Raw genomic sequence first — 27,946 nt, 5'->3', positions numbered from 1 at the left:
CTTTACTGAGGGAAAGTTCTGGAAGCTGCGAGCAGCCAATCCGGATCCGTCCAAACTGCTCCCAATTCACCATCGCCAAGGCCTGGGACAGGGTTTCCCGCTCGAAAGGGACTCCACCAATCACAGCCCGAGGCTCATCCGCATTGCCTGCTGATTGGCTCAGGAACATAGAATCAGCCAATCAGCAAGCGCAGAGCTACCAGCCTCTGATTGGTGCTCCCACGCCCACCTCTCAGTATCGAGACCCCCCATTGGCCGGAGCCCAGAACCCAGGCTGCAGGTTTTAATTTTCTCAAATTTGCCGATTCTGGGAGGTTCCCTCAGATTGGAGAATGTTGATTTATTTATTGTTGTCACAAGTAGGCTGACATTAACACCGCAATGAAGTTACTGTGAAAATCCCCTAGTCGCCGCACTCCGGCGCCTGTTCGGGTACACTGAGGGAGAATTTAGCACGGCCAATGCACTCTAACCAGCACGTCTTTCAGACTGTGGGAGGAAACCGATCATCCGGCCGCAGGGTGGCGGGACGAGTGATGCTGCCAGGCCGACTGTGGCGCTGTGACAGGAGTAACAGCGATACCGCCGGGCCGCAGGGTGGCGCTGTGACAGGAGTAATAGTGATACCGCCGGGCCGCAGGGTGGCGCTGTGACAGGAGTAATAGTGATACCGCCAGGCCGCATGGTGGCGCTGTGACAGGAGTAACAGTGATACCTCCAGGTCGCGCCGTGTCGAGAGCATTGATACCGCCGGGCCGCACGGTGGCGCTGTGCTGTTGCGCGCGCATCCTCCCCGGCTGAGCAGACATGGCGGCGGCGGTGGTCTTCCGAGCGGGGAACGCGCTCGTTCGGGCCGGCAGAGTGAGTACCCGAGCCCGGAGCGGGGGCTCGGGCCGGGGGGGACAGAAGCGGTCAGGGAGCGAGCACAGGGTGAAAGTCAGGAGGAGGCCCGGGACAGAGAGCGGAGCCTGAGAGTGAGAAGGTCAAATAGAGGCCAAGGGGGTGGGAGGGACTGTGTGCCGGGGGGGGGGCTCGCGGTCTGGGAGGGTTGATGGGTTGGGAGTCGGGGGGGGGGGGGGGGTTGTGTTTTGGGGGTTTGAAGGTATGTTGGGGACTGGGGTGGGTTTGAGCTGGTGGGGTTGATGGTTTGGGGTTGGTGGGACTGGGGGTGTTCCGGGGGGGGTTTTGGGGGTGTTCCGGGGGGGGGGTTTGGGGGTGTTCCTGGGGGGGGGCGTTTGGGGGTGTTCCGGGGGGGGGGTTTTGGGGGTGTTCCGGGGGGGGGGGGTTTGGGGGTGTTCCCGGGGGGGGGGGGCGTTTGGGGGTGTTCCGGGGGGGGGGTTTTGGGGGTGTTCCGGGGGGGGGGGTTTGGGGGTGTTCCTGGGGGGGGGGGAGGTTTTGGGGGTGTTCCCGGGGGGATGTTTGGGGGTGTTCCCGGGGAGGTGTTGGGGGTGTTCCCGGGGGGGGGGGTTTGGGGGGGTGTTCCGGGGCGAGTTTGGGGGTGTTCTGGGGGAGGGGGGGGTTTGGGGGTGTTCCGGGGGGGGATGTTTTGGGGGTGTTCCAGGGGGGTGGGTTTTGGGGGTGTTCCGGGGGGGGGTTTGGGGGTGTTCCCAGGGAGGGGGTGGGGGAGAGTCCGTGCTGAGCTGACTGTTGTTCTTTCCCATTTAGCCGACTCTGTTTGCCGCCAAGCGGTTTCAGAGCTCCGTGTCCTACGCTCAGACTGTCGCCAATATCCCAGAGACCCAGCTCTCAACTCTGGACAATGGGGTGCGAGTTGCCACGGAGGAGTCTGACCATCCCACATGTACAGTGAGTGTTCTTGCTGCTGCTCCATTCTTCAACACTATCTCCTCAAAGCACTGCTCTCGGCTGAGCCCTCTTTCCGAGGGAGTTGTGCTTGATGATCTTTCTCAGGGTGGGTGGGGATCAATCAGTTTCTTGCACCCCAAAGTTAAACTGATTTGTTGATGTTCTATCAGCTTTCTTCCTCTTTTCTAGACAATCTTTCTCTCTCCTCCGCTTATAGTCCCGACTCCTCACTTTCTCGGAGCTCCATGTCACCCTCCCAACCCTCTCTCAAATGGCTACCTTTTGTGATAGTTTGAACAGTGAATCTCAGTAAACTGTTTGGCTGGGAAGGCTTGCTGACATCATTCTAGATCGGTGCACTGCTATGTTTTAGTAGTTGCAGTGGGGGAGTGAGCTGGAACCAGAGTTATTCTCCTGGCCCAAAGGCACCAGAGGAATAGATGAGATAGAAGCAGGGAAGTTGTTTCCACTGGCGGGTGAAACTAGAACTGGGGGGCACAGCCTCAAAATAAGGGGAAGCAGATTTAGGACTGAGTTGAGGAGGAACTTCTTCACACGAAGGGTTGTGAATCTGTGGAATTCGCTGCCCAGTGAAGCAGCTGAGGCTACCTCATTGAATGTTTTTAAGGCAAGGATAACTTTTTGAACAGTAAAGGAATTAAGGGTTATGGTGAGCGGGTGGGTAAGTGGAACTGAGTCCACAAAAAGATCAGCCATGACCTTATTGAATGGCGGAGCAGGCTCGAGGGGCCAGATGGCCGACTCCTGCTCCTTGTTTTTATGTGACTACCCGAGCTTTCCATGTGTCTGCTCAGTGACACGGTGTACAACGATTGCAGCCTCTGAGTCCGGAGCAGGATGTTTCTGGTGGAGTGACGTGTTGCTGTTTGTGAATCGCTGCTCTGACTACTCTCTCTTTGTGCAGGTCGGTGTGTGGATCGAAGTTGGAAGCCGGTACGAAAATGAGAAAAATAACGGAGTTTCAAACTTCCTGGAACATGTGGTTCTGAAGGTAGGCTACGGGAGTGTCCATCTTCCCCGCGTGGGCAATAGAGATTGGGGTAAAGTAGAGAAACTGTTACCAATGGTGACAGGTGGGCACAGAGTCAAGCCAAAAATACTGGAACTACTCAGCAGGCTGTGCAGCATCTGTGGAGAGAGAAACAGCGTTAACGCTTCAAGTCCAATATGACTTCAGAGCGAAACATGAGTTCTTGTTTCTCTCCCCACAGATACTGGCAGACCCACTGAGTTTACCCAGCAACTTCTGTTTTATTTCAGATTTCCAGCAGCTGCAGCATTTTCCTTTTGTGAGCGGCTTCAAGGTGATTGGCAAAGAGGCAGCATAAAAATCTTTCTTGCGCAGTGAGTGGTTAAGATTTGGAATGGCCTGTCTGGAAGGATGGTGGATACAGATTTGGAATGGCCCGCCTGGTAGGGGATGGAAACAGATTGGGAATGGCCGCCTAGTAGGGTGGTGGATCCAGATTTGGAATGGCCTGCCTGGTAAGGGATGGATACAGATTTGGGATGGCCTACCTGGGAGGGTGGTGGATACAGATTTCTGTCATTGCCGTTACAAGGGAATTGGATCAATACTTAAAAAGAAAAAAAAGATGGGTTCAGATAAAGAGTGGGAGTGGATCTAACTGGCCTGCTCTCTGAAAACCTGATGGGCTGAATGGCCTTCTGCTTTTTATAAATATGAAAACTCAACTTCAGGTGACACTCAGACTTGATGGGAGTGTGAACAGTTTTGGATCACACCGAGTTGTGGAGAATTGGGTCATGAACAACAATGTCCAGGGATGCAGTGGGAATGAGGGGGAGAATTGGATACAATGGAATATTTCAGAAAACCAGTTTGAAATGTTAAATTGTCCTGTTTTCAGGGATCCAAGAAACATTCTCAGATGGAGGAGGAGGTGGAGAGCCTGGGGGCTCATCTGAGTGCGTACACCTCCCGTGAGCAGACTGCTTACTACATGAAGTCATTGGCCAAGGATTTACCAAAAGGTGTGAAATGTTTCCACAGTATTTTTAACGATAATCTGAATGTTTATTTGGTGCTTTTATCTGTAACCAGGATTTATATTGATATAAACTCCCTTAAGACTGGTGAATATTTACCACAGGAGGTGGTCATTTGGCCCATTGTATTGATGCTAGTTTTTTGAATGAGCTATTCAGTTAGTTCTTTTTTTCTTCATTCTTTCATGGGATGTGGTGTTGCTGGATAAGCATTTAAGAGTCAACCACATTGCTGTGGCTCTGGAGTCACATATAGGCCAGACCAGGTAAGGATGGCAGATTTCCTTCCTTCAAGGACATTAGTGAACCAGATGGGTTTGTACAACAATCAATGATAGTTTCATTGTTACTATTACTGAGAGTAGCTTTCAGTTCCAGATTTTAGTAATTGAATTTTTAAATTCCACCAGTTGCTGTGGTGAGATTTGAACCTGTGTCCCCAGTGGCATCATCACTGCAGCACCGTCTACTTCTCCCACAGTCTTTTGCTGTATTTAATTGGTTTATAAAATTATGAGGGGCACAGATAAGGTGAATAACCGAGGTAGGAGATTCCAAAACTAGGATTAAGGTGAGAGGGAACAGATTTAAAAGGGCCTGAGGGGCAATTTTTTCACCCAGAGAGTGGTGCGTGTATGGACTGAGCTGCCAGAGGAGGTGGTGGAGGCAGGTACAATTACATCATTTAAAAGACATTTAGACAGGTGCATGGATGGGAAAGATTTAGAGGGATATCGCCCAAACGCAGGTAAATGGGACTAGTTCAGCTTAGGAAACCTGATCAACATGGACAAGTTGGGCCGAAGGGCCTGTTTCCGTGCTGTATAGCTCTAAAACTCTAATTGTGTGAAACCCTCAGCATTTTAACAGGTGGTGTTTTGCCCGAGATTCATTTGAAACATACAGAATTATTCCAAGGTCAGTAGGCCCCTTGCATTGACCCTTGCCTCTGGGTCAGTGGGTCCCCGATGTTGACCCTTGCCTCTGGGTCAGTGGGTCCCCGATGTTGACCCTTGCCTCTGGGTCATTGGGTCCCCAGTGTTGACCCTTGCCTCTAGGTCAACAGGTCCCTGATGCTGATCCTTGTCTCTGGGTCAGTGGGTCCCCAGTATTGACCCTTGCCTCATGGTCAGTGGGTCCCCGATGTTGACCCTTGTCCCTAGGTCAGTGGGTCCCCGATGTTGACCCTTGTCCCTAGGTCAGTGGGTCCCCGATGTTGACCCTTGTCCCTAGGTCAGTGGGTCCCCAGTGTTGACCCTTGCCTCTAGGTCAACAGGTCCCTGATGCTGATCCTTGTCTCTGGGTCAGTGGGTCCCCAGTATTGACCCTTGCCTCATGGTCAGTGGGTCCCCGATGTTGACCCTTGTCCCTAGGTCAGTGGGTCCCCAGTGCTGACCCTTGTCTCTAGGTCAGTGGGTCCCCAGTGCTGACCCTTGTCTCTAGGTCAGTGGGTCCCCAGTGCTGACCCTTGTCTCTAGGTCAGTGGGTCCCCAGTGTTGACCTTTGCCTCTAGGTCAGTGGGTCCCCAGTGCTGACCCTTGCCTCTAGGTCAGTGGGTCCCCAGTGCTGACCCTTGCCTCTAGGTCAGTGGGTCCCCAGTGCTGACCCTTGTCTCTAGGTCAGTGGGTCCCCAGTGCTGACCCTTGCCTCTAGGTCAGTGGGTCCCCAGTGCTGACCCTTGTCTCTAGGTCAGTGGGTCCCCAGTGTTGACCTTTGCCTCTAGCTCAATGGGCCCAGCTACCCGGGGATCAGATCCTCAGCCTATCAGGATCTCGGTGAAAATGTATAGGAGAGAATTGGGCTCAGTCATAACTCCTCCACTAATTGTTGAAAGGATTGGTGGCAAATTTTGTATTAAATTTATATCTGCATTCATTGGTGAAAGGTGGGGTGTGGGGGGGGGAGTCCTAGTTACGATGGAAACCCAAACCTACTGCATGCCAGCAGTGAATAGAGAGGGGGAAGAAGTATCAGCCCATCTGTGAATGACTTTAGCACACTTTCCTATTTACTGCTCTCATAGCTAGATACTGTCATGATAGCTCTGCTAGTTACTGCTTTGTTAAACTGGTCTCAGCTAGTTAATGCCTGTTAAACTGATCAAGCTCTGCTGGTTACTGCCGTAGTTATGCTAGTTACAGCCGCTTCAAGCAGCTTACACACTGGTTAAAGTCACACACAGTTCAGCTGATGCATTTGCCTTTTGCAGCTGTGGAGTTGCTTGGCGATCTGATACAGAGCAGTTCACCGTCAGAAGCTGAAACGGAACGTGGACGTAAGCTGATCCTGCAGGAGATGCAGGAGATGGAGAGTAACCTGGAGGAGGTCGTTTTTGATTATCTTCATGCCACCGCCTTCCAGGGAACGCCCCTTGGCTACACAGTGGTGGGGCCCACTGAGAACATCAAGTGAGTGGATTTGTTTTGTTCTTTTGTGGGGGCATTGCTCACCTCCATCTTCACAAGGGCAACTAGGGATGGACAATAGCTAGAGGCAGAGCCAGCAGTGCCCACATCCCATGAATATAGTAAAAACAAAAAGAACATCCCCACTTCTGACCTTATGATGGCAGGAAGGTCATTGATGAAGGAGCTGAAGGTGGTTGGGACACTCCCCTGAGGAGCTCCTGTAGAGATGTCCTGGAGTTGAAATGATTGACCTCCAAACACCACAGCCATCTTTCTTCTGGGGTAATGTTTTGTTTTAACTTTGGTCAGTTCTCAATTTGATTTAACATTTGCATTACTTTTGGTGGCACAGTGGTTAGCGCTGCTGCCTCACAGCGCCAGGGACCCGGGTTCAATTCCGGCCTTGGATCACTGTGTGGAGTTTGCACGTTCTCCCTGTGTCTGCGTGGGTTTCCTCCAGGTGCTCCAGTTTCCTCCCACACTCGAAAGATTTGCGGGTTAGGTGGATTAGAGTCCAGAGATATACAGCACGGAAAAAGGTCCTTCGGCCCAACTCGCCTGTGCCGACCAGGTTTCCTAAACTGAACTAGTCCCATTTGCCTGTGTTTAGCCCATATCCCGCTAAACCTTTCCCATCTATCTACCTGTCCAAATGTCTTCTAAATGTTGGAATGGTAACCTCCCCTACCACCTCCTTTGGCAGCTCATTCCATATACACACCACCCTCTGATTTGATTTGATTTATTATTGTCACACATGTATTAACATACAGTGAAAAGTATTGTTTCTTGTGCTCTACAGACAAAGCATACCATTCATAGAGAAGGAAATGAGAGAGTGCAGAATGTAGTGTTACAGTCATAGCTAGGGTGTAGAGAAAGATCAACTTAATGCGAGGTAGGTCCATTCAAAAGTCTGACAGCAGCAGAGAAGAAGCTGTTCTTGAGTCGGTTGGTACGTGACCTCAGACTTTTGTATCTTTTTCCCAATGGAAGAAGGTGGAAGAGAGAATGTCCAAGATGCGTGGGGTCCTTAATTATGCTGGCTGCTTTTCCCGAGGCAGCGGGAAGTGTAGACAGAGTCAATAGATGGGAGGCTGGTTCGCGTGATGGATTGGGCTACATTCACGACCTTTTGTAGTTTCTTGTGGTCTTGGATGGAGCAGGAGCCATACCAAGCTGTGAAACAATGCTTTCTATGGTGCATCTGTAAAAGTTGATGAGAGTCATAGCGGACATGCCGAATTTCCTCTGTGAAGAAGTTGCTCCTCAGATTCCCCTCTCACCTTAAACCTATGCCCTCTAGTTTTGGACTCCCCTACCCTGCGGAAAAGACCTCGGTTATTCACTTCATCTGTGCACCTCATGATTTTATAAACCAATTAAATACAGCAAAAGACTGTGGGAGAAGTAGATGGTGGTGAAGTGGTGATGCCACTGGATTAGTAACCCGAAGGCCCAGGCTAATAATCTGAGACAAGTTCAAATCCTACCACAGCAACTGGTGGAATTTAAATTCAATTACTAAAATCTGGAATTGAAAATAATCTCAGTAATGGGAACAATAAAACTATCATTGATTGTTGTAAAAACCTATCTGGTTCACTAATGTCCTTTGGCCATGCTAATTTGCCACATAGAATCCCAAGATGTGAAGGTTTGGTGGATTAGCCATGGTAAATGCACGGGGTTATGGGGATTGCATGGTGGAGGAGGTAGGATTGGCCTGGCCTGGGTAGATGACCCTTTGTCGGCTTTGACAAAGGGTCATCTGGACTCGAAACGTCAGCTCTTTTCTCTCCTTACAGATGCTGCCAGACCCGCTGAGATTCTCCAGCATTTTCTCTTTTGGTTTCGGATTCCAGCATCCGCAGTAATTTGCTTTTATTTAAGCTCCGAAGGACCATAAAACCCCAGAACACTGTATTAATTAGTCCAGATTAAAATCAATATGATATCTATTATACTGCTTGAGCAGCAGTAAAGGACACTGGTCACAGACATCACGGTGCCGACAACTTCCAGGGCCTGTAGAAACATGATTAAAATACATTTCTTAAAGGCACAGTATGGTCACACAACCTGCCTTTGAACATTCTGATAAAAATTAATTCTTCTGATTGGTGCATTTTCTTTCTGCTGTTCAGGTCTCTGAGTCACAGCAATCTTGCAGAATTCATGAGCAATCATTACAAAGCTCCGCGAATGGTTATAGCTGCAGCAGGAGGTGAGAAACAATCGACCTCGGCTGGTGTATAGTTTCCGATTCTGGGCACCGGACTTTAGGAAGGAGGCGGGGGGGGGACGGAGATTTACAAGAATAATACCAGGGATAAGAGACTTAGTTATAGAGAGACTGGATAACTGAGGTTGTTCTCCTTTGAGCAGAAGAAGTTAAAGCATTATTTAATGAAGGTGTTTAAAGCCATGATTTTGATAGGGTAAATAATAAACTCTAATGGTAACCAAAGGAGGCAGTTTTGAGGTAATTGGCAAAGAAATGGAAAATGAGAATACTTTCTACACGGTGGGTTGTTGTGATCTGGAATATACTACCTGAAAGTGCAGTGGAAGCAAAGTGGTTAACTCTTAGCTGCCTTCTGAAATGACCTTGCAAGCTTCTCAGTTCAAGGGCAGATAGAGATAACTGCATCCATCAAAGAATAAATCAAATTTAAAAACTCAGTGGTAACTTTCAAACAGGGAAATGGATAAATGTGTAAAGGGAACATTATTGGGGAAAGACAGTGGATAAGGGGAATAATTGGATTGCTTTCTCATAGAACCAGCATAGGAACAATGGGTCGAATGGCCTCCTCCTGTGCTGTCTCATTCTATGATTTGTAATCACAATCTAAAGTGAAGAAATTACAAGGCTTCAGGGGTAATTTCAGTGCATAAGGAGTGATTGTGTTGTCTGTGGGATAATTACAGTGTAAGATCTACTTCCCCTCCTGTCAGGTATTCGCCATGATGAGGTGGTGGGTTTAGCTCGTGAGCACTTTGGAGGGGTTTCCTTCAAGTACAAGAATGATGCGATCCCTGTGCTAGCTCCTTGCCGCTTCACAGGAAGTCAGGTCAGTCCTGCGGTGTCACTAACCAGTCCGTCTACCCTCTTATCAGCCTCTTGGTCATGTTTACTGTTCCCTGCCTCGACTGGTACTAAGCCTGGAACAGAAGCTCACAGTTTCCATCTCCATGGTGTGCCACATTCACTGATTTAAGCATTACTGGGGCATTACTGACCTGGTTGGAAACAGCAACCAGTGAAAGGGGAAGCAGTTTGAGAGGCGGACCTCCGATCAGATTGAGGATAAGGTGAAAGCCCCATTATTGAAGATGGGATGTTGGGGGAGGGGTGAGGAGGAAAGCTTCACACCCTCAATCAGGCAAGACAACTGGAGCCAGAGCCTTAACATAGGAGAAGAGATGGGATTGGTTACTGGGGAGAGGGCGAGGGACTGGGATTGGTTACTGGGGAGAGGGTGAGGGACTGGGATTGGTTACTGGGGAGACGGCGAGGGACTGGGATTGGTTGCTAGGGAGAGGGCGGGGGACTGGGATTGGTTACTCAGAGAGGGTGAGGGACTGGGATTGGTTGCTGGGGAGAGGGACTGGGATTGGTTGCTAGGGAGAGGGCGGGGGACTGGGATTGGTTACTGGGAGTGGGCGAGGGACTGGGATTGGTTACTCACAGAGGGTGAGGGACTGGGATTGGTTGCTCGGGAGAGGGCAAGGGACTGGGATTGGTTACTGGGGAGTGGGTGAGGGACTGGGATTGGTTGCTAGGGAGAGGGCAAGGGACTGGGATTGGTTACTGGGGAGTGGGCGAGGGACTGGGATTGGTTACTCACAGAGGGTGAGGGACTGGGATTGGTTGCTAGGGAGAGGGCAAGTCAGGTTATTCTAGGAAAAGATTTAACAGAATTAATAAATTGAAGATTTAATGTGTCAGAGATTGGGGCAAGTTGTAGAATTGGAGAGCTTGGCTTCGGCTGAAGCTGCAGAGAGAGCATAGGTTCAGTTTAGGGAATGTCTGCAGTGAACTGTGATTGAGGCTAATGCAGTAAGAAGTCTAACAACAAGTCTAACAACACCACTTACCTGACGAAGGAACAGCCTGTTCCGAAAGCTAGTGGCTTTTGCTACCAAATAAACCTGTTGGACTTTAACCCGGTGTTGTGAGACTTCTTACTGTGTTTACCCCAGTCCAACGCCGGCATCTCCACATCATTGAGGCTAATGCACAGAGAAGTTTGTAGACAGCGGATGATTGAAGTTTTCCATCCCTCAGATGTGCGTGACCCAAAGTCTCAGCGCTGGTCATCATCCTGTGTTTTCTTATGAACTTTGGGTAAATACGTACTGTCGTCCTGGCAGCAGCAGCGTCAGTGCATGGAGTTGAAAGGTGTTACTGTTGTGAGGTTGAACATTCCTTCTCCTTGGTTTCAGATCCTTGTGCGAGATGATGCTCTGCCATTAGCACACATTGCCATCGCTGTGGAGGGTGTTGGAGCGTCCAGTCCGGATGTGGTCCCTCTCTCGATTGCCAGCACACTCATTGGAAACTGGGACCGCACATATGGGGGAGGGGCGGTGAGTAGTTGTGTGTAATTGTAGAAGTGGGAGCCACCTCTTTGTTTCTGGAGCAGCAGCAGGAGGGGCTCAGAGAGACTCTCGGAACCTCACCGTACGGGTGGTCTCTCATTGCACAATGGTGGATGGACAATCTTAATCACTCCTCCTGTCTTGTCAAAAGTGAAGCAAAACTTTAATTTTTAATTTTTCCCCCGTGGCTTCGACCCCCGATAAACCCTAGGAGTAAAGATCACAGGAGCAGGAGGAGGCCATTCAGCCCTTCAAGCCTGCTGTGCTATTCAATAAGATCATGATTGATCTACACTTTACTGTCTGCTCCCCCATAACCCTCGACTCCGTCTACAGAAAATCTGTCCAACTCAACCTGCAATATATTCAGTGACCCCAGCCTCCACTGCTGTCTGGGAAAGAGAATTCCACAGATTAATGACACTCTGAAAGATACAAATTCTCCTCACCCCATCTTCAGTGAGTCGAGTGAACCTTTCGAACCTCCTGCAGTCTTCAACCCTCTGTACTGCTCTAATTCTGGTCTCGTGCAGCCTAATCACCCCATTGGTGGCCTTTGCTGAGTTACATAGAACATAGAACATTACAGCGCAGAACAGGCCCTTCGGCCCACGATGTTGCACCGACCAGTTAAAAAAAAAACTGTGACCCTCCAACCTAAACCAATTTCTTTTCGTCCATGAACCTATCTACGGATCTCTTAAACGCCCCCAAACTAGGCGCATTTACTACTGATGCTGGCAGGGCATTCCAATCCCTCACCACCCTCTGGGTAAAGAACCTACCCCTGACATCGGTTCTATAACTACCCCCCCTCAATTTAAAGCCATGCCCCCTCGTGCTGGATTTCTCCATCAGAGGAAAAAGGCTATCACTATCCACCCTATCTAAACCTCTAATCATCTTATATGTTTCAATAAGATCCCCTCTTAGCCGCCGCCTTTCCAGCGAAAACAATCCCAAATCCCTCAGCCTCTCCTCATAGGATCTCCCCTCCATACCAGGCAACATCCTGGTAAACCTCCTCTGCACCCTCTCCAAAGCCTCCACATCCTTCCTGTAATGTGGGGACCAGAACTGCACACAGTACTCCAAGTGCGGCCGCACCAGAGTTGTGTACAGTTGCAACATAACGCTACGACTCCTAAATTCAATCCCCCTACCAATAAACGCCAAGACACCATATGCCTTCTTAACCTGTGCTTTAAGCCCTGAAATTCCATTGATAAGCCTCACCCTCTCTGACACTCCATCTCTCTTTACTAATGCTCCTTAAAACATCATTCTATGGCCACGTTTATGGTACCTGTCCCAGTCTCTCCTTCGGTGACTCAATGTAAACTTCGATTAAAAACTCCGCTGTGAAGCACATTGGAATGTTTTGCTACATTTAAGGTGCCTTATAAAGTTTATTTATTAGTGTCACAAGTAGGCTTACATTAACACTGCAATGAAGTTACTGTGAAAATTCCCATATAAATTCAAGTTATTGCAGATTATGGGATAATGTTAAGTTACTGAAAGGTTCCTGGAACAAGCCCTGTTATTCAATATAGGAAGCAATCGGGCCCATACTACGCCAGGGCATGTGAATGATTGACCAGCTAGTCTGGCTCATTAATAGAACCAGAGTGAACTCTAACCTCATGCTGTAGCTGTCTTGGGTGTGTTTGATGGGGACAGTGTAGAGGGAACTTTACTCTGTATCTAACCCCGTGCTGCACCTGTCCTGGGAGTGTTTGATGGGGGACAGTGTAGAGGGGGCTTTACTCTGTATCTAACCCCATGCTGTACCTGTCCTGGGAGTGTTTGATGGGGACAGTGTAGAGGGAGCTTTACTCTGTATCTAACCCCGTACTGTACCTGTCCTGAGAGTGTTTGATGGGGGACAGTGTAGAGGGGGCTTTACTCTGTATCGAACCCCATGCTGTACCTGTCCTGGGAGTGTTTGATGGGGACAGTGTAGAGGGAGCTTTACTCTGTATCTAACCCCATGCTGTACCTGTCCTGGGAGTGTTTGATGGGGGACAGTGTAGAGGGAGCTTTACTCTGTATCTAACCCCATGCTGTACCTGTCCTGGGAGTGTTTGATGGGGACAGTGTAGAGGGAGCTTTACTCTGTATCTAACCCCATGCTGTACCTGTCCTGGGAGTGTTTGATGGGGACAGTGTAGAGGGAGCTTTACTCTGTATCTAACACCGTGCTGTACCTGTCCTGGGAGTGTTTGATGGGGGGACAGTGTAGAGGGAGCTTTACTCTGTATCTAACCCCGTGCTGTACCTGTCCTGGGAGTGTTTGATTGGGACGGTGTAGAGGGAGCTTTACTCTGTATCTAACCCCGTGCTGTACCTGTCCTGGGAGTGTTTGATGGGGACAGTGTAGAGGGAGCTTTACTCTGTATCTAACCCTGTGCTGTACCTGTCCTGGGAGTGTTTGATGGGGACAGTGTAGAGGGAGCTTTACTCTGTATCTAACCCCGTACTGTACCTGTCCTGGGAGTGTTTGATGGGGGACAGTGTAGAGGGGGCTTTACTCTGTATCGAACCCCATGCTGTACCTGTCCTGGGAGTGTTTGATGGGGACAGTGTAGAGGGAGCTTTACTCTGTATCTAACCCCATGCTGTACCTGTCCTGGGAGTGTTTGATGGGGGACAGTGTAGAGGGAGCTTTACTCTGTATCTAACCCCATGCTGTACCTGTCCTGGGAGTGTTTGATGGGGACAGTGTAGAGGGAGCTTTACTCTGTATCTAACCCCATGCTGTACCTGTCCTGGGAGTGTTTGATGGGGACAGTGTAGAGGGAGCTTTACTCTGTATCTAACACCGTGCTGTACCTGTCCTGGGAGTGTTTGATGGGGGGACAGTGTAGAGGGAGCTTTACTCTGTATCTAACCCCGTGCTGTACCTGTCCTGGGAGTGTTTGATTGGGACGGTGTAGAGGGAGCTTTACTCTGTATCTAACCCCGTGCTGTACCTGTCCTGGGAGTGTTTGATGGGGACAGTGTAGAGGGAGCTTTACTCTGTATCTAACCCTGTGCTGTACCTGTCCTGGGAGTGTTTGATGGGGACAGTGTAGAGGGAGCTTTACTCTGTATCTAACCCCGTGCTGTCCCTGTCCTGGGAGTGTTTGATGGGGACAGTGTAGACGGAGCTTTACTCTGTATCTAACCCCGTGCTGTACCTGTCCTGGGGGTGTTTGATGGGCGACAGTGTAGAGGGAGCTTTACTCTGTATCTAACCCCGTGCTGTACCTGTCCTGGGGGTGTTTGATGGGGACAGTGTAGAGGGAGCTTTACTCTGTATCTAACCCCGTGCTGTACCTGTCCTGGGGGTGTTTGATGGGGGACAGTGTAGAGGGAGCTTTACTCTGTATCTAACCCCGTGCTGTACCTGTCCTGGGAATGTTTGATGGGGGCAGTGTAGAGGGAGCTTTACTCTGTATCTAACCCAGTGCTGTACCTGTCCTGGGAGTGTTTGATGGGGACAGTGTAGAGGGAGCTTTACTCTGTATCTAACCCTGTGCTGTACCTGTCCTGGGAGTGTTTGATGGGGACAGTGTAGGGGGAGCTTCACTCTGTATCTAACCCCGTGCTGTACCTGTCCTGGGAGTGTTTGATGGGGACAGTGTAGAGGGAGCTTTACTCTGTATCTAACTCCGTGCTGTACCTGTCCTGGGAGTGTTTGATGGGGACAGTGTAGAGGGAGCTTTACTCTGTATCTAACCCCATGCTGTACCTGTCCTGGGAGTGTTTGATGGGGACAGTGTAAAATGCTTATTTCTTCTCTTTTTGTGCAGAATCAGTCGAGTCGCCTGGCCCAGATTTCAGTTGAGAATAAACTGGGCCACAGCTTCCAGTCATTCAATACGTGTTACTCTGACACAGGGCTGTGGGGAATACATCTGGTCTGTGATGGATTGAACATTGAAGACATGCTGCACTTTGCCCAGGGAGAATGGTGAGTGTCTGCTTTCGATACTGGCCCTGGAATATCTGCTTCTACTTACTGTAATCAGCTGATGAAAAAATTGAAGTTATTCAATTGTTCAAATTAAGCCTTCTAAACGAGGGAACTGAGGGAGTTTATTGCAAAGAATTCAAACAATCAAGTACAGACTACACCTTAACACAGGAGGAGTTTGGTCCTGTAACAACTGCAGGGTTAGATTTTGATTTGATTTATTATTGTCACGTGTATTAACATACAGTGAAAAGTATTGTTTCTTGCACGCTATACAGACAAAGCATACCATTCATAGAGAGAAGTCTCACAACACCAGGTTAAAGTCCAACAGGTTTATTTTCGGAGCGCTGCTCCTTCCTCAGGTGACTAGATAGAGAAGGAAAGGAGAGAGAGTAGAATGTAGTGTTACAGTCATAGCCAGGGTGTAGAGAAAGATCAACTTAATGCGAGGTAGGTCCATTCAAAAGTCTGATGGCAGCAGGGAAGAAGCTGTTCTTGAGTTGGTTGGTATGTGACCATAGAGTTTTGTACCTTTTTCCCGACAGAAGAAGGTGGAAGAGAGAATGTCCAGGGTACTTGTGGTCCTTGATTATGCTGGCTGCTTTTCCGAGGCAGCAGGAAGTGTAGACAGAGTCAATGGATGGGAGGCTGGTTTGCGTGATGGATTGGGCTTCATTCACGACCTTTTGTAGTTTCTTGCGTTCTTGGACAGAGCAGGAGCCCATACCAAGCTGTGATACAACCAGAAAGGATGCTTTCTATGGAGCATCTGTAAAAGTTGGTGAGAGTTGTAGTGGACAAATTTCCTTAGCCTCCTGAGAAAGTAGAGGCGTTGGTGGGGCTTTCTTAACTATAGTGTCGGCATGGGGGGGACCAGGACAGGTTGGTGATCTGGACACCTAAAATCTTGAAGCTCTCGACCCTTTCTACTTCGTCCCCATTGATGTCGACAGGGGCATGTTCTCCTTTACACTTCCTGAAGCCGATGACAATCTCCTTCATTTTGTTGACATCGAGGGAGAGATTATTGTCACCGCATCAGTTCACCAGATTCCCTATCTCATTCCTGTACTCTGTCTCATCATTGTATGAGATCCGACCCACTACAGTGGTGTCCTCAGCAAACTTGAAAATCGAGTTGGAGGGGAATTTGACCACATGGTCATAGGTGTATAAGGAGTATAGTAGGGGGCTGAGAACACAGCCTTGTGAGGCACCGGTGTTGGGGATGATCGTGGAGGAGGTGTTGTTGCCTATCCTTACTGATTGTGGTCTGTGAGTTAGGAAGTTCAGGATCCAGTCACAGAGGGAGGTGCCGAGGCCCAGGCCACGAAGTTTGGAGATGAGTTTTGTAAGAATAATGACGTTGAAGGTTGAGCTGTAGTCAATAAATAGGAGTCTGACATAGGTGTCTTTGTTATCTAGGTGTTCCAGGGTTGAGTGCAGGGCCAGGGAGATGGCATCTGCTGTGGACCTGTTGTGGCGGTAGGCGAACTGTAGTGGATCCAGGCAGTCCGGGAGGCTAGAATTGATTTGTGCCATGGCTAACCTTTCGAAGCACTTCATAATGATGGATGTCAGAGCTACTGGAAGGTAGTCATTAAGGCACGCTGCTTATCTTTTCTTTGGTACCGGGATGATGGTCATCTTCTTGAAGCAGATAGGGACCTCAGATTGTTGTAAAGAGAGGTTGAAGATGTCTGTGAATACTCCCACCAGCTGATCCACGCAGGATCTGAGTGCTCATCCGGGTACCCCATCCGGGCCACTCGCTTTCTGTGGGTTGACTTTCAAGAAGGCTGCTGTGACGTCTGCGATGGTGACCTCGGATATAGGTTCATCCAAGGCTTCTGGGGTGGAGGGTGTGTTCTTGCTGACCTCTTGCTCTAAACGCACATAGAATGTGTTGAGCTCATTGGAGAGGGATGTATTGGTGCCGGTGATTTTACATGCCTTCATCTTGTAGCCTGTTATGTCTTGCAGACCTTACCATAGTCAGCCAGGGTCCGTGTGACTAACCTGGGACTCTAGCTTGGTCCGGTACTGTCTTTTGGCATCTTTGATGGATCTCCTTAGATCCTATCTGGGTTTCTTGTATAGATCAGAGTTGTCCGACTTGAACGCCTCAGACCTGGACTTCAGCAAGCAGTGGATATCCCTGTTCGTCCATGGTTTCTGGTTGGGAAACACACGATTTGTTTCTTTGACACACTTCTACGCTCTTACTAATGAAGTCAGTTACTGTAGTGGCGTACTCGTTCAGGCTGGTCGTAGAGTTTTTAAATACTGACCAATCCACTGACTCCAAGCAGCCCCGTAGGAGATCATCCCGATTCCTCAGACCAACATTGCACGACTTTCTTTGATGGATTCTCCTGCTTCAATTTTTGCTTGTAAGCCGGGAATAGGAGCATAGTCTTGTGGTCTGATTTGCCAAAGTGGTGGGCGATAGAGCGGTAGGCATGTTTGATATTTGTGTAACAGCGGTCAAGGATGTTTGAGCCTCTGATGGAACAGGAGTTGTGTTGGTGGTATCTTGGTTGGACGCTCTTGAGCTTGGCCTGATTGAAGTCCCCAGCCACAATGAACAAGGCCTTGGGATGTTTCGTCTCAAGGCTATTTGTGGTGGTGTATATTTCGTCCAGTGCGGTCTTCACGTCACATGGGGTGGGATGTAAGCTGCTATAAGGATAACGGAGGTGAACTTCTGTGGAAGATAGTAGGGGCAGCATTTTAGCGTCGGGTATTCTAGGTCCGGGGAGCAGAAACTCAACAGCGTTGCTATGTCTAGGCACCAAGAGGTGTTGATTAGAAGGCAGACCCCACCTCCCCTAGCCTTGCCTGAGGCTGCTGCACGGTCCATTCGGTGGATTGAGAAGCCCTCCGGTTGTAGGGCACAGTCTGTTGAAGCAGGAGTGAGCCATGTCTCCATGAGACAGAGCACACAGCAGTCCCTCAGTTCCCTTTAAAGTTTTAAGCAAAGGCTCGCTGACTGATTGTGACCAGAGCTCTCAGCTTCGTGCAGTCACTGTGCTGTCTGATCTTGGCCGGCAGAACTCTGGGACTTGTGCAGTTTGGAGCAGGAGAAGCAGCGAGGTTCCCTCCTTGTCACTGACCACTCACCCACATTGCAAAGTGTGTAAGGGTCTCTGATTCAAAAGTCATTCATCCACACCCCCACCGCTCGGAGAGAGAAGCAGATGCGGGTGGCAGGGAGAGGCTTAATGGGAGGGAATGTCATGTTTTCCCATTTACATTTTGACTGGTGCTTGCTTGTCTTTCTGTTTAGGATGCGTCTTTGCACGAGTGTAACAGAGAGTGAGGTGACTCGAGCCAAAAATACACTGAAGACACACCTAGTGGCACAACTGGATGGTAAGATGAAGAACAGTAACAGAAATTCTGAACAGTGGGTCATTCAGCTCCTCAAACCTCTTACACCATTTATTTACATTCTGGCTGGCCTGTATCTTAACTCCATTTTCTTGCCTTTGTTCCATGTTCTTCCGACCCTTTCTCAACAAAACAATTATGCTTCAGTCTCAGGTTGAAAGTTCCAATTGACCCGCAGACCATAGTTTATGGGAGAGAGAGTTCCAGACTTTCTCCCTCCTCTGTATGAGGAAGTGCGTCCTGACGACACACCTGAACAGCCTGACTCTACGTTTCACCTCCTTGTTCTGGGCTTTGCCCAGCAGGAGGGAATCGTTTCCATCTATCAACTCATCAAATCCTTTTAATATTTGAAACATGTTGATCAGTTTGAAACTTCAAAGCTCAAAGGAACATAAATGTAATCTATGCAAATTGCCCTCCTAATGTAGCCCCCTAAGAACTCCTGCATTGCACCCCCTCTCCAAGGACAGCACACCTCTTGAGGTCCATATGAGGTGGTATTGTATAGGCCGGAAATCTTCTCCCTTCAACAGAATTGCTGGGAATTATGTTAATCTCTGTTATATTTAATGCTGAACTTTACCACTCGTGAGTTCCCTGTTCAGTGGAGCTGAAACATAAATGCAGCATGGTGCTGTGTGGGGTTACCAGTCCGCTCTGGCTTAACTGTGTTCCAGCAAACCTCTGATTAGACCAAACTGATCTCTGACTGGAATGCAAAAACCACAGAGGTCGTGCCCATGGACTGTACCCCAATCACAGTCGCAGTGATGTAACCACTGGCCCATACCCAGACAGAGAGAGAAGTCAGATGTGTGCAGTGCCATTGGTGTGTTGGAGCTCAGTAATGTACACATTTGTTCACAGGCACCACACCAACATGTGCAGACATTGGACGCCAGGTCCTCAGTTACGGTCGACGAATCTCATTGGCAGAATGGAATGCCAGGATCGATGTACGTATTATATTGAATTCCTTGTAACCAACAGATGTGTGAGGAACCTGTACCCCAGTGAGAGTCAGTGTGTGTGGGACCCGTACCCCAGTGAGAGTCAGTGTGTGTGGAACCCGTACCCCAGTGAGAGTCAGTGTGTGTGGGACCCGTACCCCAGTGAGAGTCAGTGTGTGTGTGGGACCCGTATCCCAGTGAGAGTCAGTGTGTGTGGGACCCGTATCCCAGTGAGAGTCAGTGTGTGTGGAACCCGTACCCCAGTGAGAGTCAGTGTGTGTGGAACCCGTATCCCAGTGAGAGTCAGTGTGTGTGGGACCCGTACCCCAGTGAGAGTCAGTGTGTGTGGGACCCGTACCCCAGAGAGAGTCAGTGTGTGTGGGACCCGTATCCCAGTGAGAGTCAGTGTGTGTGGGACCCGTATCCCACTGAGAGTCAGTGTGTGTGGGACCCGTATCCCAGTGAGAGTCAGTGTGTGTGGGACCCGTATCCCACTGAGAGTCAGTGTGTGTGGGACCCGTACCCCAGTGAGAGTCAGTGTGTGGGGAACCCATAGCCCAGTGTGATTTGCAGTTTTAGTAGAGATGTAAATGCTGCAACAGTGTTATTAGATGCTGTATCATAGAAAGATATGAATTATTTGGAGTAGGCCACTCGGCCCCTTGATGCTGCTCTACCATCCAATGAGATCATGGCTGATCTGATTGTATTTCAGCCCCACATTCCTGCCGACCCCGAACACCCTTTCACCCCACTTGTTAATCAGGAATCTATCCAGTTCTGCCATTAAAATTTTCAAAGTCTCTGCTTCCATTGCCTTGTGAGGAAGAGAGTTCCAGAGACTCTCCACCCTCTGAGAGAAATATTCTCCTTGTGTCTATCATAAATGAGCAATCCTTTATTTTTAAACAGTGACCCCCCTAGTTCTAGATTTCCCCACAAGAGGAAACATCCTCTCCACATCTACCCTGTCAATATCCCTCAGTGTCCTGTATGTTTCAGTCAAGTTGCCTCTTACTCTTCTAAGCTCCAGCAGATACAAACCTAGACTTTGCAGCCTTTCCTCATAAGACAACCCATCCATTCCGAGCGTTACTCTAGTAAACCTTCTCTGAACTGTTTCTAATGCATTTACATCCTTCCTTAAGCAAGGAGACCAGTATCGTACACAATACTCCAGATGTGGTCTCACTGATGCTCTGTATAACTGAAGCATCATCTCCCTACTTTGGTAATTAATTCCCCTCATAATAAACAATAACATTCTATTAGCTTTCCTAGTTACTCACTGTGCCTGTATAATAACCTTTTGTGATTCATACACTAGGGCACTTGGATCCCTCTGCATCTCAGAACTCTGCAATCTCTCAACATTTAGATAATATAATTGTATTATTTTTCCTGTCAAAATGGATTATTTCTCACTTTCCAACATCATTCTCCGCTGGCCAGATCTTTGCTTAACCATTTAAAGCTTGTTTATTTATTAGTCACAAGTAGGCTTACATTAACACTGCAATGAAGTTACTGTGAAAATCCCCTCGTCAGGTAAAAGTGCAATAGATTTATTTGGTAGCACGAGCTTTCGGAGTGCTGCCCCTTCATCAGGTGAATGAAGAGTTGTGTTCACAAACAGGGCGTATATAGACACAGACTCAGTTACAAGATAATGGTTGGAATGCGAGTCTTAACAGGTAATCAAGTCTTTGCAGGTGCCGACAATGTGAGTGGAGAGGATTAAGCACAGGGTAAACAGGTGCGAATTGTCTCCAGCCAGGACAGTTAGTGAGATTTTGCAAGCCGAGGCAAGTCGTGGGGGTTACAGATAGTGTGACATGAACTCAAGATCCCGGTTGAGGCCGTCCTCATGTGTGCGGAACTTGGCTATCAGTTTCTGCTCGGTGATTCTGCGTTGTCGTGTGTCTTGAAGGCTGCTTTGGAGAACGCTTACCCGAAGGTCAGAGGCTGAATGCCTGTCACTGCTGAAGTGTTCCCCAACAGGAAGGGAACACTCCTGCTGGTGATTGTCAAGTGGTTTCCATTCATCCGTTGTCGTAGCATCTGCATGGTCTCACCAATGTACCATGCTTCGGGACATCCTTTCCTGCAGTGTATCAGGTAGACAACATTGGCCAAGTTGCAAGATTATGTACCGTGTACCTGGTGGATGGTGTTCTCACGTGAGATGATGGCATCCGTATCGATGATCCGACACATCTTGCAGAGGTTGCTGTGGCAAGGGTTGTGGGGTGTCGTGGTCACTGTTCTCCTGAAGGCTGTTGAGTTGACGGGTGTGTCATTTGGTCGGAACTGCGGGTAACTCTATTGTGTTCCTCGTTGTTCAGTTGTCGGTACACTTCTTTGCAGTAATCTGAACTGTTCAGTATGACGGCCCCTCCTTTGTCTGCTAGTTTGACAATGTTGCGGTTGGTCTTGAGAGCGCGGATGGCGTTGCGTTGTACTTGGGTGACGTTCGGGGCTGTCTTGTGAGCGCAGCTGATGAATGTGGCATTGACGCACTTCCTGACAGCTTAGGCATACATGTCGAATCGAGGGCAGCGGCCTTCCGGAGGAGTCCAATTTGATTCTTTCCTCTTCAGTTGCTGCACTGCAGATCTATGTCGGCTGTTCCGGTTCATTGGCTGTCTCATCTGGATCGCTGTATACACGGGATCTGCTCAGATGAGGAGGATTGCAACAGACACCGCCAGACGCTGAAAGATGCCCTCGTAAGAACAGGATATGGCGCTGGACTCATTGATCGACAGTTCCAACGCGCCGCAGCGAAAAACCGCACCGACCTCCTCAGAAGACAAACACGGGACACGGTGGACAGAGTACCCTTCGTCGTCCAGTATAGTGTTCTGGGGTTTTATGCTCCTTTGGGGATGGCTGAGTGGAGCTTAAATAAAAGCAAATTACTGCGGATGCTGGAATCTGAAACCAAAAGAGAAAATGCTGGAAAATCTCAGCAGGTCTGACAGCATCTGTAAGGAGAGAAAAGAGCTGACGTTTCGAGTCCAGATGACCTTTTGTATGCTGCAGGAAAGGATGTCCCGAGGCATGGTACATTGGGGAGACCATGCAGATGCTACGACTATGGAAGAATGAACACCGCTCGACAATCACCAGGCAGGAGTGTTCTCTTCCTGTTGGGGAGCACTCCAGCGGTCACGGGCATTCAGCCTCTGATCTTCGGGTAAGCGTTCTCCAAAGCAGCTTTCACGACACACGACAACACAGAATCGCTGAGCAGAGACTGATAGTCAAGCTCCGCACACATGAGGACGGCCTCAACCGGGATCTTGAGTTCATGTCACACTATCTGTAACCCCCACGACTTATTGTTCCTGGTTTCTCGTTTCAAGGCTTCATTCTACGATCATCTTGCTGGTGCCAGTACAGAGTGATACTGCGGATAGTTGGGAACCTGTCTCGGGGGCAGGGGATTCATATGGTGTTCGTGGAAGTGGAAATGACTAGGGTTGGGAAGCATTTTCCGATCGGGGCCATTGTGATCTCCTGGACTCGTTTCGATCGCCTCAGGGGGTCGGAGAGGAATTTCCCAGATTTTTTTTTCCCCATATTGGCCCTGGGGTTTTTCACTCTGGGTTTTCGCCTCTCCCTGGAGATCACATGGTCTGGAATGGGGGGGTGGGGGTAAGTTAATAGGTTGTAATGAACAAAGCATCGTAGCTGTGAGGGACAGCTCGGTGGATAGGATATTGGTATGTAGATAGGCTGGAAAATTGGGTGGGGATCCTGGATTCAGGATTCAATCCTGGACTGGGGAGCGGCGCGGGCTTGGAGGGCCGAAGGGCCTGTTCCTGTGCTGTATTGTTCTTTGTTCTTTGACTTGCCTGGGCTTGCAAAATCTCACTAACTATCCTGGCTTGAGACTATTCGCACCTCCTTAACCTGTGCTTAACCCTCTCTCCACTCGCATTGTCTGTACCTGTAAAGACTTGATTACCTGTAAAGACTCGCATTCCAACCATTATCTTGTTACTGAGTTTGTGTCTATATGTGCCCTGTTTGTGAACCCAACTCTTCACTCACCTGATGAAGGGGCAGCGCTCCGAAAGCCCATGCTACAAAATAAACCTGTTGGACTTTAACCTGGTGTTGTGAGATTTCTTACTGTTCCGATACACCGAGGGAGAATTTAGCATGGCCAATGCACCAAACCAGCACATATTTCGGACTGTGGGAGGAAACCGGAGTGCCCGGAAGAAACTCACGCAGACAAGGGGTGAATGTGCAAACTCCACACAGACTGACCCAAGTCAGGAATTGAATCCGGGTCCCTGACGCTGTGAGGCAGCAGTGCTAACCACTGTGCCATCGTGCCGGCCTGGCCTATCTATATCCATTTATAGCCTCTTTAGGTCCTCCTCACATCTTCCCTACACCATGAGCATTTATTTTGTGCAATAATATTTGATGTGCCACCTTATCAAATGTCTTCTGGAAATCGTACATCCACTGGTTCCCCTTTATTTACTGCACATGTGACTCCTTCAAAGTATGCCATTATATTGATGAAACATGATTTCCCATTCACAAAACCATGTTGAATCTGCCGGTTTACTTTGAATTTTTCCAACTGCTCTGTAATTTTAATAATGGCTTCTAACGTTTTTCCTATGACAGATGTTAAGCTAATTGGCCTATAGTTTCCTGCTTTCTCTCTCTCAAATTTATGGATTTATATTCACTATTTTCCAATCTGATGGAACTTTCCCTGAGTTTTGGAAAATTAAAACCAATGCAACAACTATGCTTTAATGAAGGGACATCCAGACTCGAAACGTTGGCTCTATTCTCTCTCCACAGATGCTGTCAGACATGCTGAGATTTTCCAGAGTTTTCTGTTTTTGTTTCACATTCCAGCATCTGCAGTATTTTGCTTTTATCAACAAATATCTCCCCAGCCAAGGGGCACCCTAGGATCTGGGAAATTGTCATCCCACTGTTGTCCCCCTCAGTGCCATCCTGTTTTATACTGTGTTACTCTGATTTACACTCTCACTGTGATTTACGCTGTGTCACTCTGATTTACGCATTGTTTCCTGGAACAGGCTGTTGATGCCCGGATGTTGCGTGCCGTGTGTAGCCGTTATATCTATGACAAGTGTCCTGCAGTTGCGGCAGTCGGTAAGTTAAATCCTTTTCAGTCAATAGTTATTCTGCAGCCATGGTGCTTTTGTGTTTGTGTGTATTGGGCTGATTGAGGTGAGAGGGGCCAGGGCTTCAGTGCAGAATAGTCACACTGTTGAATGACAGTGTGTGGGTTTGAAAAGCCATGGGAACAGATTGGAGAGGAGAAATGATTATAAAGCAGGAGAGGAAATGGAAAGTCCTGGGATCCAATGTGTGGTATAAGGAGGGTATGTGACAGTGTCCCTGTTTGGATTCCCTGTATCCAGGACATGCTGCATTCAGTATTGTCTGTTTCAAGATTATTTGATGATTTCTTATTTTTACTTTGAATGTTATGGAGTGATGGTCAATGCCTGACACTTGTGTGGCAAGAATGTTACTTACCACTCATCAGCCCAACTCTGGATATTGTCCAGATCTTGTTGCATTTGAACATGGCCTGCTTCAGTATCTGAGGAGTCGCAAGCAAAGAACAGTACAGCACAGGAAACGGGCCCTTCGGCCCTCCAAGCCTGTGCCGCTCATTGGTCCAACTAGACCAATCGTTTGTATCCCTCCATTCCCAGGCTGCTCATGTGACTATCCAGGTAAGTCTTAAACGATGTCAGCGTGCCTGCCTCCACCACCCTACTTGGCAGCGCATTCCAGGCCCCCACCACCCTCTATGTAAAAAACATCCCTCTGATATCTGAGTTATACTTCGCCCCTCTCACCTTGAGCCCGTGACCCCTCGTGATCGTCACCTCCGACCTGGGAAAAAGCTTCCCACTGTTCACCCTATCTATCCCCTTCATAATCTTGTACACCTCTATTAGATCTCCCCTCATTCTCCATCTTTCCAGGGAGAACAACCCCAGTTTACCCAATCTCTCCTCATAGCTAAGACCCTCCATACCAGGCAACATCCTGGTAAACCTTCTCTGCACTCTCTCTAACGCCGCCACGTCCTTCTGGTAGTGCGGCGACCAGAACTGGACGCAGTACTCCAAATGCGGCCTAACCAGCGTTCTATACAGCTGCATCATCAGACTCCAGCTTTTATACTCTATACCCCGTCCTATAAAGGCAAGCATACCATATGCCTTCTTCACCACCTTCTCCACCTGTGTTGCCACCTTCAAGGATTTGTGGACTTGCACACCTAGGTCCCTCTGTGTTTCTATACTCCTGATGACTCTGCCATTTATTGTATAACTCCTCCCCACATTATTTCTTCCAAAATGCATCACTTCGCATTTATCCGGATTAAACTCCATCTGCCACCTCTCCGCCCAATTTTCCAGCCTATCTATATCCTGCTGTATTGCCCGACAATGCTCTTCGCTATCCGCAAGTCCAGCCATCTTCGTGTCATCCGCAAACTTGCTGATTACACCAGTTACACCTTCTTCCAAATCATTTATATATATCACAAATAGCAGAGGTCCCAGTACAGAGCCCTGCGGAACACCACTGGTCACAGACCTCCAGCCGGAAAAAGACCCTCCGACCACTACCCTCTGTCTCCTATGGCCAAGCCAGTTCTCCACCCATCTAGCCACTTCTTGTATCCCATGAGCCTTAACCTTCTTAACCAACCTGCCATGTGGGACTTTATCAAATGCCTTACTGAAATCCATATAGACGACATCCACGGCCCTTCCTTCATCAACCGTTTTTGTCACTTCCTCAAAAAACTCCACCAAATTTGTACGGCACGACCTCCCTCTTACAAAACCATGCTGTCTGTCACTAATGAGATTGTTCCGTTCTAAATGCACATACATCCTGTCTCTAAGAATCCTCTCCAACAACTTCCCTACCACGGACGTCAAGCTCACCGGCCTATAATTTCCTGGGTTATCCCTGCTACTCTTCTTAAACAACGGGACCACATTCGCTATCCTCCAATCCTCAGGGACCTCACCCGTGTCCAAAGAAGCGACAAAGATTTCCGTCAGAGGCCCAGCAATTTCATCTCTCGTCTCCCTGAGCAGTCGAGGATAGATGCCATCAGGCCCTGGGGCTTTGTCAGTTTTAATGTTCCCTAAAAAACCTAACACTTCCTCTCTTGTAATGGAGATTTTCTCTAACGGGTCAACACCTCCCTCCGAGACACTCCCGGTTAACACGCCCCTCTCCTTCGTGAATACCGATGCAAAGTATTCATTTAGGATCTCCCCTATTCCCTTGGGTTCTAAGCATAATTCCCCTCCTTTGTCCCTGAGAGGTCCGATTTTCTCCCTGACAACTGAAGCGGTGCTGAACATTGTGCAATCATCGGCAAACATTCTGACCTTATGATGGAAGGAAGCTCATTGATGAAGCAACTGAAGATTGTTGGTCCTAGGACATTACCCTGAGGAACTCCTGCAGAGTTCTTCAGGGTAGTTGAAAGTGGAGTCACAGGTGGACAGAGTGGTGAAGAAGGCATTTGGCATGCTTGGTTTCATCGATCAGAACATTGAATACAGGAGTTGGAATGTCTTGTTGAAGTTGTACAAGACATTGGTAAGGCCACACTTGGAATACTGTGCGCAATTCTGGTCATCCTATTATAGAAAGGATATTATTAAACTAGAAAGAGTGCAGAAAAGATTTACTAGAATGCCGCCGGGACTTGAGTTATAAGGAGAGGCTGAATAGACTGGGACTTTTTTCTCTGGAACGTAGGAGGTTGAGGGGTGACCTTATCGAGGTCTATAAAATAATGAGGGGCATAGATCAGCTAGGTAGTCAATATCTTTTCCCAAAGGTAGGGGAGTCTAAAACTAGAGGGCGTAGGTTTAAGGTGAGAGGGGAGAAATACAAAAGTGTCCAGAAGGGCAATTTTTTCACACAGAGGGTGGTGAGTGTCTGGGACAAGCTGCCAGAGGTAGTAGTAGAGGCGGGTACAATTTTGTCTTTTAAAAAGCATTTAGACTGTTACATGGGTACGATGGGTATAGAGGGATATGGGCCAAATGCGGGCAATTGGGATTAGCTTAGGGGTTTTAAAATAAAGGGCGGCTTGGACAAGTTGGGCCGAAGGGCCTGTTTCCATGCTGTAAACCTCCATGACTGTATGTCCTGGGACTGAGAAGTGTCCTGGAACACATGTAGCACTCAATCACAGCAGTGCCAAGTTCTTTCAGTGTGTGTTTGTAAGTAGAATTAGAGAACAGCACAGCAATGAGAAGCCCGGGTCTCCAATACTTCACTCTGGCACTTTTCTCCAGAATTCATTGGTTAGTGTTTTCTGTCTCCCTGGCAGGTCCAATTGAGCAGTTACCAGACTATAACAGGATCCGGAGTGCCATGTACTGGCTCCGTCTGTGAGTCAGCTCCAGGAACAGAGGCGATTGGGATGTTTCTGCTTTGAGTCCTCAGTCTCGTGAGATGTTTTGTATCATTGGATTTGTGTTGTAAATTTCAAATGGTGGAAAACATGTTTGAAGTGTAAGAGACTCAGTTTAATCTGAGACTGTATAACCCAATTGTACAGAACATATATTGTTCAAGGTCTAATTAAAGCTGCCTGTCTAACTGAAAACCTGCTTGTGATGCACTGACTGCAGCAGAACATTCACTATCAGCACTTAATGTGTTCACTGGCGGTGTTGTGGAAGGGAATTGGTGCATCGCCGTGTAACAGCAGCTGG

General features: G+C 48.6%; 1 protein-coding gene across 1 annotated transcript; it reads left to right on the top strand.

Moving 5' to 3' along the window:
* Nucleotides 1-271: 271 nt before the first annotated feature.
* LOC144490100 (cytochrome b-c1 complex subunit 1, mitochondrial-like) lies at nucleotides 272-27,837 on the top strand. The gene is made up of 13 exons (XM_078207909.1): nucleotides 272-861; nucleotides 1,666-1,806; nucleotides 2,732-2,818; nucleotides 3,699-3,822; nucleotides 6,047-6,245; nucleotides 8,393-8,472; nucleotides 9,207-9,322; nucleotides 10,698-10,841; nucleotides 14,651-14,811; nucleotides 18,107-18,192; nucleotides 19,081-19,169; nucleotides 24,245-24,320; nucleotides 27,559-27,837. The coding sequence occupies exons 1-13, from the start codon at nucleotides 808-810 to the stop codon at nucleotides 27,621-27,623; spliced, it is 1,422 nt and encodes a 473-aa protein (XP_078064035.1). The 5' UTR covers nucleotides 272-807; the 3' UTR covers nucleotides 27,624-27,837.
* The last annotated feature ends 109 nt before the right edge of the window (nucleotides 27,838-27,946 follow it).

The sequence above is a fragment of the Mustelus asterias genome, unplaced genomic scaffold (assembly GCF_964213995.1).
Source record: "Mustelus asterias unplaced genomic scaffold, sMusAst1.hap1.1 HAP1_SCAFFOLD_2875, whole genome shotgun sequence".
In the NCBI taxonomy this organism is placed as follows: Eukaryota; Metazoa; Chordata; class Chondrichthyes; order Carcharhiniformes; family Triakidae; genus Mustelus; species Mustelus asterias.
This window is presented reverse-complemented; position numbering and strand designations above follow the sequence as displayed.

Bases quoted from the DNA above. Each gene is read 5' to 3' on its own strand.
- LOC144490100 (XM_078207909.1), top strand. From the start codon at position 808: ATGGCGGCGGCGGTGGTCTTCCGAGCGGGGAACGCGCTCGTTCGGGCC. The intron at 18,193-19,080 runs GTAAGATGAAGA...ATTTGTTCACAG, and splicing joins CCTAGTGGCACAACTGGATG to GCACCACACCAACATGTGCA. The intron at 24,321-27,558 runs GTAAGTTAAATC...TCTCCCTGGCAG, and splicing joins TCCTGCAGTTGCGGCAGTCG to GTCCAATTGAGCAGTTACCA.